Source organism: Tachyglossus aculeatus, chromosome 1, assembly GCF_015852505.1.
Source record: "Tachyglossus aculeatus isolate mTacAcu1 chromosome 1, mTacAcu1.pri, whole genome shotgun sequence".
Lineage (NCBI taxonomy): Eukaryota > Metazoa > Chordata > Mammalia > Monotremata > Tachyglossidae > Tachyglossus > Tachyglossus aculeatus.
The window spans coordinates 70,789,841-70,801,855 of record NC_052066.1 but is presented as its reverse complement, the minus strand read 5'-3'; the positions used below and the strand labels follow the sequence as shown (position 1 = coordinate 70,801,855).

The 12,015-nt window shown below is 43.1% G+C and overlaps 1 protein-coding gene across 1 annotated transcript in view; it reads left to right on the top strand.

Moving 5' to 3' along the window:
- PSMD1 (proteasome 26S subunit, non-ATPase 1) overlaps window positions 1–12,015 on the top strand; it is a 158,554-nt gene that overhangs the window by 111,623 nt on the left and 34,916 nt on the right. The window contains exon 18 of the mRNA XM_038742337.1: window positions 7,712–7,828. Within this exon, the coding sequence (XP_038598265.1) occupies window positions 7,712–7,828 (117 nt within the window). The remainder of the gene's footprint in view (window positions 1–7,711; window positions 7,829–12,015) is intronic.

Below are 12,015 nucleotides of genomic sequence, written 5' to 3'. Positions count from 1 at the left end.
TGTCTGAGAGAGCTTTCTGCTAACCAACCAATCAATCAATCAATCGTATTTATTGAGCGCTTACTGTGTGCAGAGCACTGTACTAAGCGCTTGGGAAGTACAAGCTGGCAACATATAGAGACAGTCCCTACCCAACAGTGGGCTCACAGTCTAGACGGGGGAGACAGAGAACAAAACCAAACATACTAACATAATAAAATAAATAGAATAGATAGGTACAAGTAAAATAAATAAATAAATAAATAAATAGAGTAATAAATATATACATATATAGAGGTGCTGTGGGGAAGGGAAGGAAGGGGCTCCAACCCTGTTGGAGACCTGTTTTGACAAAGAATGAAGAGGTCCAGTTAAGTACTTCTGCTTCCCCTTAAGTAGCCAAGGTAGGAACTGACTCAAGAAGGCAAAGCCCATTTTTCATAATATTCATTCAGTCATATTTATTGAACACTTTACTGTGTGCAGAGCACTGTACTAAGCACTTGGAAAGTACAGTTGGGCAACAAATAGAGACAATCCCTACCCAACAATGAGCCCACAGTCTAGAAGGGGAAGGCAGACAACAAAACAAGTAGACAGGCACCAATAGAATAATAAACACAATGAGTTAATTACAAGTACAGTTTAAACACAGATGTCCAATATTCAAGTATTTCTAACTCTCGTGCGTTGTTGGGTAGGGACCGTCTCTATATTTTGCCGACTTGTACTTCCCAAGTGCTTAGTACAGTGCTCTGCACACAGTTAAGCGCTCAGTAAATACGATTGAATGAATGAATGAATTTATTACAGAAGATTCCCAAGTACTCAGTAGTATCTGATTTGATGCCATTTGTCTTCTGGCTGATTAAAAAAATTATTTTCATCTATTGGAATTTTAGTTTTATATCTTTCTAATCCTCTAAGTTTCCTTCTTCTTTTGTCCTTCATTTCGGGGAGTAAAATGATTCTCAGATTAAGACAGGTAGCAGGAAGGTAATAATAATAATGACGGTATTTGTTAAGCGCTTACTATGTGCAAAGCACTGTTCTAAGCGCTGGGGTAGATACAAGGTTATCAGGTTATCCCACGTGGGGATCACAGTCTTAGTCCCCATTTTACAGATGAGGTAACTGAGGCACAGAGAAGTGAAGTGACTTGCCCAAAGTCACACAGCTGACAAGTGGCAGAGCCAGACTTGAAACCTGTGACCTCTGATGTCAAAGCCCAGGCTCTTTCTAGATATTTTAGAGAAGCAGCGTGGCTCAGTGGAAAGAGCACGGGCTATGGAGTCAGAGGTCATGGGTTCAATCAGTCAATCAATCAATCAATCATATTTATTGAGCGCTTACTGTGTGCAGAGCACTGTACTAAGTGCTTGGGAAGTACAAGTCAGCAACACATAGAGACAGTCCCTACTCAACAGCGGGCTCACAGTCTAGAAGGGGGAGGCAGAGAACAAAACCAAACATACCAACAAAATAAAATGAATAGAATAGATATGTACAAGTAAGATAAATAAATAAATAAATAGAGTTCATATCCCGACTCCTCCAGTCGTCAGCTGTGTGACTTTGGGCAAGTCACTTGACTTCTCTGTGCCTCAGTTACCTCATCTGGAAAATGGGGATTAAGACTGTGAGCACACCCCCCCCAAAAGTGGGGCAACTTGATCACCTTGTAACCTCCCCAGCGCTTAGAACAGTGCTTTGCACATAGTAAGCGCTTAATAAATGCCATCATTATTATTCTTATTATTATTTCGAAGATTTTATGTTGTGCTATTCCAGGATATAGGCACCTGCCCAGACACCATCCCTGGACCTACAGAACCATCCATGCATACCCTCTCTGAACCTCCAAAAAAAAACTCCTTACTTTTTTTTTTTTAACTTTTTTTTACTTGGTCTTGCAACTTTGCTGCCGATGCTCCCGTGCTGGGCTGGGTAAGGAGACTCTTTTTTGTGTGCTGGAGAACGGGTCCTACGTGTAACAACAGTTATATGTCTCTAGCCTGTCTTGCAGGGTGGCCGGCTATATGGTCGGGCAGAATGGTACGTAAGTGGCCGTTCTGTGCTCATCCTGTTCTTTCTTTTTGGGGGTAGAGTAGTGAGGGCTAGAGCGGTGGCTAGAGGCAGCGGGAGTGGAAGGGGGACAAAGAATGGGCTGGGGGTCGGGGGTGGGGGGAGAGTGTAGTATTACGCCCCCATCTCCCCTCTATGCGTGGATCAATCAATCAATCGTATTTATTGAGCGCTTACTGTGTACAAAGCACTGTACTAAGTGCTTGGGAAGTACAAGTTGGCAACATATAGAGACGGTCCCTACCCAACAGTGGGCGTGGTTGGCTTTCGGATGGATAGGAGCACAATGATTGTGCTATTTGTTATGCGCTTACTTTATAATAATAATGGCATTTGTTAAGCACTTACTATGTGCAAAGCACTGTTCTAAGCGCTGGGGGGATACAAGGCGATCAGGTTGTCCCGCGTGGGGCTCACAGTCATCATCCCCATTTTACAGATGAGATAACTGAGGCTCCGAGAAGTTAGGTGACTTGCTCAAGGTCACACAGCAGACATGTGGTGGAGCTGGGATTCGAACCCATGACCTCTGACTCCAAAGCCCATGCTCTTTCCACTGAGCCACACTGCTTCTCTGCCAATCTTTATGCCAATCATAGTACTCAGCTGGGCACATAGACCTTACCAGTAACAATAATAATACTTAATTATAATAATAATGGCATTTATTAAGCGCTTACTATGTGCAAAGCACTGTTCTAAGCGCTGGGGAGGTTACAAGGTGATCAGGTTGTCCCACGTAGGGCTCACAGTCTTAAGCCCCATTTTACAGATGAGGGAACTGAGGCCCAGAGGAGTTAAGTGACTTGCCCAAAGTCACACAGCTGACAAGCGGCAGTGCCGGGATTTGAACCCCTGGCCTCTGACTCCAAAGCCCGGGCTCTTTCCACTGAGCCACGCTGCTTCTGAATTATAGTATTTTATAGTATTTGTTAAGCACTTACTCTGTTCCAAACACTATTCTAAGCACTGAGGTAGATACACCGTAATCAGGTTGTCCCACTTGGGGCTCACAGGGATAGTCCTCATTTTACAGATAAGGTTACTGAGGCCCATCATCATCATCAATCGTATTTATTGAGCGCTTACTATGTGCAGAGCACTATACTAAGCGCTTGGGAAGTACAAATTGGCAACAGATAGAGACAGTCCCTACCCAACAGTGGGCTCACAGTCTAAAAGAGGGAGAAGTGAAGTGAAGCCCAGAGAAGTGAAGTGACTTGCCTAAGGTCACACAGCAGACAGGTGGCAGAGCCGGGGTTAGAACCCACATCTTCTGACTCCCAAGCCCGGGCTCTTGCCACTGAACCGCGCTGCTTCTTAATACACACTTGGGGCTTCTAGCTAGTACCCACAGGCCCGAGTCAGGTGATGTGTGGGTATGGAGGACTGTGGAAGACAGAGGGTGGGCAGCGTTTGGTCTTCCTCCCTTTCTCCAGGATTCCTTGGTGCTTCCAGAGGGAGGCAACATGGCCTAGGGGAAAGAGCCTGGGGCAGGGAATCGGGAGACCAAGCTTCTAGTCTATCTCTGCCTCTGGCCTGCTCTGTCCCTTGGATAAGTCGCTGTCTCTGGACCTCGGTTTCCCCATCTATGAAATGGAGAGAAGGTAGATTATGAGCCCCTTGTGGGAAGGGCATTGGGTCTGATCTGATACCGTTGTCTCTACCCCCAGGGTTTAGCAAGTAGCAGTATGCAATCGATAAGTGTGATAATTATGAATGTTCGAGCCATTGCCTGTGCTGTTCTCCCACTCCGAAAGCCACTTCTCCCCTGCTGTCTTATGCCGTTGTTTCCGGAGCAGAGATTTGGTGGGACCAGAGGGACCGGCTGGGTTTGTGGAACAGGCCTGGTGATTTGGGATTGAAAGAGACCCCGGAGCTACAGGAAAAGTGACATCTGGCACCCAGAGCTAGAGACGGGCATCTCACTCTTCCAAATAACCACTGTTTGGATTAAGGTTCTGCTATCCTGAACTTGATACCCATTTTACTTTGAGACCAGGAGGCAAAAGATTTAATTCTCCGTTAAAGCCACAGGAAGCTAACTGGATCGTTTCAGTAATTCATACAGATTCTGCTCAGGATTTTATTAACTTTTGTAGCAAATGGCAGGAGAATGATCTCATTTGTGTTTTCTAGTTTTAATCAGGATGGTCAGGATGTAATTTTCGCTTCTATTGGTCATCATTGCAACAAAAGTAATAATATCCTGAATCTTGTTAGTGTCTTTCTTCCAAGGGGTTCAGAGCGCTTGTAACATATGCGTTCATTCATCCCCACAATCTCTCTGCTAGATAGGGAAGGGACAGGAGGTGGTAACCCATTCAACCGATGGGAAATGGAAGCAAAGAGTGGTGAAATGATTTGCTCGAGCCATTAGTAAACCTGCGAGAAAAATGCTGTTTTTGATTCTGTCCCCTATTTTACCGAGACCATGCTGCTTCTCCCTCCCATTACTAAACCACCGTAGGGCTGGCAGGAACCTATGTGGAGAAATGAGGCAAGAGTTTAATAAGAGAGTTTAATATAGAGAATTACCCAAAAGTAATTGTATTACTAAGTTTGGTTTTTTTCAAGGTGCATTGTCTTTCACCTAGTTTCATTTATTATTAATAATAATAATAATAATGGTATTTGTTAAGTGCTTACTATGTACCAAGCACTGTTCTAAGCCCCAGGGTAGATACAAGGTAATCAGGTTGTCCCACGTGGGGCTTCCAGTTGTAATCCCCATTTTACAGATGAGGTAACTGAGGCCCAGAGAAGTGAAGTGACTTGCCCAAAGTTACCCAGCTGACAAGTGGCGGAAGCGGGATTGGAACACAAAGCCTCCGCCCCCAAGCCCATGCTCTTTCCACTAAGCCATGCTGCTTAATCTCATATACTGAGAACAAATCAGAATTTTTTTCTTCCAGATTATTTTCCAAATTGAATGTGACATTTAGGGACTAGAGGTTATTCGAGACACTGCATCTGAGAAAGTTAATTATGTAGACATTTTCTATTAGTCATACTCTATGTGTCTGCTTCCCAAATAGGGTCAGTTACCTGGACCATACTAATTGTCTGGCCATGGTTCTGTGCTTTAATTATTTTTATTTCATAAAGATTGAGAGCATCTGTTTATGATAAAATAGGTCTTTGGGTTTTATGCCCCAAAGTATCTTTTACTGTATTTTAACACAACTTAAAATGAGCATATTTGTTATCACTACAGAAACTACAGAAAATATCTTCTGTGGCTTCTCCATAAATATGGAGTATCCAATAAGGACTGATCAGTCATTCAATCATTTATTGAGTGCTTACTGTATGCAGAGCACTGTATCAAGCGCTTGGGAGAGTACAGTATATCAGAGGCAGTAGGCACGTTTCCTGCCCGCAGAAGGCTTACATTTTAGAGGGGGAGGTAATATTTGGTAATAAACTGTTATTAGTTGAACGTCACTGCTTCAGAGAACCTTATGTTGTATGTTAGTTGAAGGACTCAGAAAGTACATACTCATTCAGTCGTATTTATTGAGCATTTACTGTGTGTAGAGCACTGTACTAAGCGCTTGGGAAGTACAAGTTGGCAACAGATAGAGATGGTCCGTACCCAACAACGGGCTTACAGTCTAGAAGGAGAAGACAGACAACAAAACGAAACATGTGGACAGGTGTCAAGTAATTAGAATAACTAGAAGTAAAGCTAGATGCACATCATTAACAAAATAAATAGAATAGTAAATATGTACAAGTAAAATAAATAGAGTAATAAATCTGTACAAACATATTGTTTAGTTGTGCTTCAAAGTTTGATTTCTTCTGCTGGCCAGTGACCACGTGGCAACCTAAGAACGTGTACTGGCCCTGGAATTGGAGAAGTCTCTGCTACGAGAAGCTGACCACATTTCTGTTTGGGGCCCTGGGCCAAAGAAGGGAGCACAGAAGGCAGTTGAACCACTAAATAAAAAGTGGAAGTCACGAATTCTGTTTGGGAAATGTTACGTTTGAGGCGTCGGCGGGACATCCAAGTAGAGAGGTCCCAAAGGCAGGAGGAAATACGAGACTGCAGAGGATCAGGGCTGCGGAGGTAGAATGATCTATGCAGAGGTGGTAATTGAAGCTATGGGTGTGAATGAGTTCTCCAAGGGAGTGATTGGAGATGGTAGAAGGGGGATCCCAGAACTGAGCCTTGAGGGACCCCCATTGCCAGAGGGTGGGAGGCACAGGAGGAGTCTGCAGAAGAGGCCGAGGAGGAGCAAGCAATCAGAGAACCAGGAGAGGACAGTGTCAGTGAAAATAAGGTTAGACAATGTTTCCAGCTTGGCGTAGTGGCTTAGAGGAAAGAGCTCAGGCTTGGGAATCGTAGGTCCTGGGTTCTAATCCCGGCTCTGTCACTTAGCTGTGTTACTTTGGGCAAGTCACTTAACTTCTCTTGGCCTCAGTTAAATCATCTGTAAAATGGGGATTAATACTGGGGCTCATTACCTATATCTGCCCCAGTGCTTAGAACAGTGCTTGGCACATACTTAAGTGCTTAACAGATGCCATCATTATATTTCATTATTATTATTTCCAAGAGAAGGGGGTGGACCATAGGGTTGAAAACAGCTGAGAGTGCGCGGAAGATTAGCGTGGAGTAGAGGCCATTACATTTGGCAAAAAAGAGGTCATTGGTGTCTTTAGAGAGGATTATTTCCATGAAGTGGATGGAGCAGAAGCCAGATTGTAGGATATTGAGGAGAGGAAATGGAGGCAGCGAGGGTAGACAACTCGCTCAAGGACGTTGGAGAGGAATAATAATAATAATAATGGTATTTGTTAAGCACTTACTATGTGCCAAGCACTTTTCTAAGCCCTGGGGTAGATACAAGGTAATCAGGTTATCCCATGTGGGGCTCACATTCTTAATCCCCATTTTACAGATGAGGTCACTGAGGCATAGAGAAGTCAAGTGTCATGCCCAACATCATGCAGCTGATTAGTGGCGGAGCCGGGATTAGAAACCACGACCTCTGACTCCCAAGGCCGAGCTCTTTCCACTAAGCCACGCTGCTTCTCTAATGGAAGGAATGGAAGGAGGGAGATGGTGCAATAACTGGAGGGAGTTGTGGGGTCAAAGGGGGGTGTTTTTTTTTAGAATAGGGGCAATAAGAGAAAGTTTGAAAGCAATGGGGAAGGTCCCGTTGGAATGACTGTGGTATTCAGGCAGATCGAGTTGGACACAGTCCCTGTCTCACGTGGGGCTCACAGTTTCAATCCACATTTTACAGATGAGGTAACTGAGGCACAGAGAAGTTATGTGACTTGCCCAAGGCCACACAGCAGACAAGGGGCAGAGCCGGGACTAAAACCCAGGTTCTTCTAACTCCCAGGCCTGTGCTCTATCCACTGTGCCAGGCTGCTTCCCAACATTTCCCATTTATAAATATATTTATTACAATTAATCCCCAGTATTAGGCCAGCTAAGCCAACGCCTGCACCTGTAGCACCATTTTATCCCCTGTCTCACAGAAGCCAGATGTATTAATGCTGTGGTGAGCTTGATCCTTGTTTTTTGAAGATTGGCAACAGTTTATAATAACAATAATGATGATATTTGTTAGGTGCTTACCATGTGCCAAGCACTGTTCTAATTGTCTTTTTTTCCCAATGGTTTTAGGAAGCAATTAATTTGCTAGAACCAATGACGAATGATCCCGTGAACTACGTGAGGCAAGGAGCTCTCATTGCCTCGGCGCTCATCATGATCCAGCAAACCGAAGTCACCTGTCCAAAGGTAAGCAAGGAAAATCGTATTTATTTTATTTTGTTAATATGTTTGGTTTTGTTCTCTGTCTCCCCCTTCTAGATTGTGAACCCACTGTTGGGTAGGGACCGTCTCTATATGTTGCCAACTTGTACTTCCCAAGCGCTTAGTACAGTGCTCTGCACACAGTAAGAGCTCAATAAATACGATTGACTGATTGATTGATTTCGTGGCTCAGTGGAAAGAGCCCGGGCTTGGAAGTCAGAGGTTGTGGGTTCTAATTCCGGCTCCGCCACTTGTCAGCTGGGTGAATTTGGGCAAGTCGCTTCACTTCTCTGGGCCTCAGTTCCTCAAATGGGGATGAAGACTCCGAGCCCCACGTGGGACATCCTGATTACCTTGGATCTCCCCCAGTGCTTAGAACAGTGCTTGGCACATTGTAAGTGCTTAAATGCTCTGCACACAGTAAGCGCTCAATAAATACGATTGATTGATTAAATACCATTATTGTTTTAAGACCAGAGCTGCTCTGGATTGTGGTTTTTTTTTTTTTGACTTGCATATGGTTTTAAAAAAAAAAAACTGGAAAAAGCAAATGCCCTGCAGTTTTTATTCCTGCCCCTGGCGCCCACCTTCTTCTGAATCCTAATGACATCTCCGGCGGAGGAGGTCAAGGAAGTGGCAGAGTGACTGTGGAGGTGAAGGTAGAAATGCAGCGGTGAGTCCTGCTTCTGATGGGCAGATCTAGGCCAGCCCGGATGGGGTCGAGGAAACCCCCGCCCGACAGAAAGAAGGTCCTTGTTCTGGGGACCAACAGAAACTTGCTTCATTCTCTGCCACCAGCCTTCCCTGATCCATTCATTTTTGAAGCATAAAAACACGTGGCAATAGGCATCAAACCACCAGATGCGATGATATAACTAAATGCAACCTGAGTCATTAACCAGATGCTTATACCTGCGCACACAGGTGGGGTTCATCAGTCATGTTTTGCTGAGTTCCAACTGCAAAACCTTCGGACAGGCACTGAAAGTAACACATAGACACACACAAACACACGGTTGCTTGTTGGCAAATTCACTCATTCATTGTCATATTTATTGAGCGCTTACTGTGTGCCGAGCAGTACTAACAATCTGAACACTTCAAGAATGCTTATTCATTCATTCAGTCGTATTTATTGAGCGCTTACTGTGTGCCGAGCAATGCTAACAATCTGAACACTTCAAAAATGCTCACACTGTTTAAATGACTCAAAATGGGAAGAGAAAACATAGATGCAAGATTTTCTCTTTTGTTGAGGCAGTCCCAGAGAACTTGCTACTGAAGAGAGCTTTGCAGGTATCACATAATTTATTTGTGGTCTTCGAAACCAGCAAAGTCCAGTAAATGTATTTTAAAAATCCACAAGCGTTAAATTATTCTTTTTACACCCGGTAATAGAATTTGCTTCCTAGATCAGACTCTTGGAGTGAAGCTCTAGCTTCCGGGTTGACTTTTAGATTTAGAATTAGCGGTAACCAGAGTCCTTGTTGAATCGGCTTCTTTGCTGATGTTGCTGATGCTTTGGCATATCTGTCAGTGAATAATAATTTCTCTTAAGGTTTCAAAACCAAATTTAGTTTCTAGGTGAGTCCCACAGGAAAAGGCCAGAGGAGAAATAATGGAATAGTAAGGGTGGGAGAAATAGGCTCAGTCGTCAAAGGTATACAGCACAAACGTAGGACAGGGCAACAGTTCTTGCCTGAGAAGGACAGTTAAAATGTGGTCATTAAATAGATTAATATGTTAGATATTTGGATTCCATTGATGTCTGTTATGAATGCTCCATCCTGAATTTCTCTAAGCCTATCTAGAGCCGAGCAGACTGTTTTCCCGCCAGTACAAACCAAGAGAAGCTATGTGGCCTAGTGGAAAGAGATTACAAGATTGAAAGTCTTGGGTTCTCATCTGCTAGATGTGTTCTTTGTGACTAGGCAAGTCACTTAACTACTCTTTGCATCACTTTCCTCATCTGCAAATTGGGCCCAGCGCTTAGAACAGTGCCTTGCACATAGTAAGCACTTAATAAATGCCATCATTATTATTAAGCACCTATTCTACCTCCTACTGTGAGCACCATGAGGGGCAAGGACTACGTCTAACCTGATGATCTTACATGTACCTCAGCATTTAATACAGCACTTTGCACATATTAAGTGCTTCTCAATTAGTTATTGTTATTATTATCAAACATACGATGATTAATCCGTAAACCGACAATGCACACACACCCTGACCCCTATGCTCCCATTGGTCTGCTTTTCTACAAATACTGTTTCTGTATTAAATGTGCTTCTGTATTAAAAGTTTAGGATTCCTTGCTCTAACTACTTGCTGCTCACTTGGACATTCATTCATTCATTCATTCAGTTGTATTGATTAAGCGCTTACTGTGTGCACAGCACCATACTAAGTGCTTGGGAAAGTACAATACAACAATAAAAAGTGACATTCCCTGACCACAGTGAGCTCACAGTCTAGGAGGGGGAGACAGACATCAATACAAATAAATAAAATGACAGATACACGTAAGTGCTGTGGGGTTGGGAGAGAGGGAGAGCAAAGTGATGCAGAAGGGAGTTGGAGATGAGGAAAAGTGGGGTTTAGTTTGAGAAGGCCTCTTGGAGGAAATGGGCCTTCAATAAGGCTTTGAAAATCAGCAGGGCCTGAGATCCCTCTAGACTGTAAACTAGTTATGGGCAGGGAACGTTTCTGCTAATTCTGTTGTTTTGTACTCTCCCAAGTGCCTAGTACAGTGATCTGCACATAGTGCTTAATAAATACCATTAGTCTATTAATTGATGGATTGATTGAACACAGGCTTGGGAGTCAGAGGACCTGGATTTTAATCCCAGCTCTGCCAGTTACTTGCTCTGTGACCTTAGGCATGTCACTTAACTTCTCTTTGCCTCAGTTCGCCTGTTCTCCCTCCTACTTAGACTGCGGGCCCCATGCGGGACAGGGGCTGTGTCCAACTAATTAACTTCTTATTCTATTCTATTCCATTCTATTGTATTCTATTCTAGTGCTTAGAATAGTGCTTGACACATAGTAAGCACTTAGTAAACACCATAAAAAAATGCCTCAGGTCATCAGTAAGGGAATTGGCAGGAGTGAAAATTGTGCAGGTCAGTAAAATATATGTGAGCCTAAAAGGTTTTTAAACCTATCTGCAATGCTGTGTAGTTCTTCGATACACCCAAGACTGGAAAACCTTCAAAACTCCTACTGGTTGACTTTTAAGTGTGCTTTAAACCCTGGTAAAACAGTAATATTGTATTAGTTCCTGGAGTCTGAAAGCATTGGGAAAGAGATAGGCAGCAAGTGTAAACAATATGACATCTACAGATGTAGCTACACTCTCATGATTGGCAGCGAGGCCAGAAGAATGAGAGTGAACATAGCTGCTGGGGATTCTGTTATGACTAACCAAAGTGGTGGTAATATGGCAGCCCTTTGTACAGTGCTTTCTGTTTTGCTGTGTTAAGTGAGTTAGCTGAGTTACACCAGGCGGCTAAATTATCTCTTGACGGGAAACTGATGATAGTTACAAATTATGTTTTTTCTTCTTCAAGTACCCTTCAGAAATAGTATTTTGTTAGGGTATTGATTGACAATTTGTGGATGTTCACTGCATTTATGTGAACATGCTTTCCCCAGCCCCACATTTACTAGAATGCCATTAGTGCTAATTTCAAGACAGTATTAAACCCCTCCTTACCCTCTCTCCTGCCCCCCCCAACAATTATGTATATATATATATATATATATATATATACATATATATATATATATGTGTGTGTGTGTGTGTGTGTGTGTGTGTGTATAATTTTTCTAGTTTTTGAGTAATTTATTTTTTGGTAGTTTAGAAAAGGTAGCTCTATAGTTTAGTTAAATTGCCGCAACATTTTGGCAACTATCAGTTCTCTGAAGGGAGCCAAAGTCCATGCCATTTTATCACCACGACATTGATTTCAGAATCCTAAAGAACTTTGAGGTGTCTGTGTCTTTCTAGGAATCAGACACAAAAGCGTGCTAATCAAAGTGTAGTTTCCCATAGGCAATAAACATCAGTCGGCATTAGTCTATTCCCAAGGTCAAAAATATGGATAAAAACAATCTAATCTATTTTTAGACGTGTCATAAAACAAGAATATAGTTAACACTTTACCAAT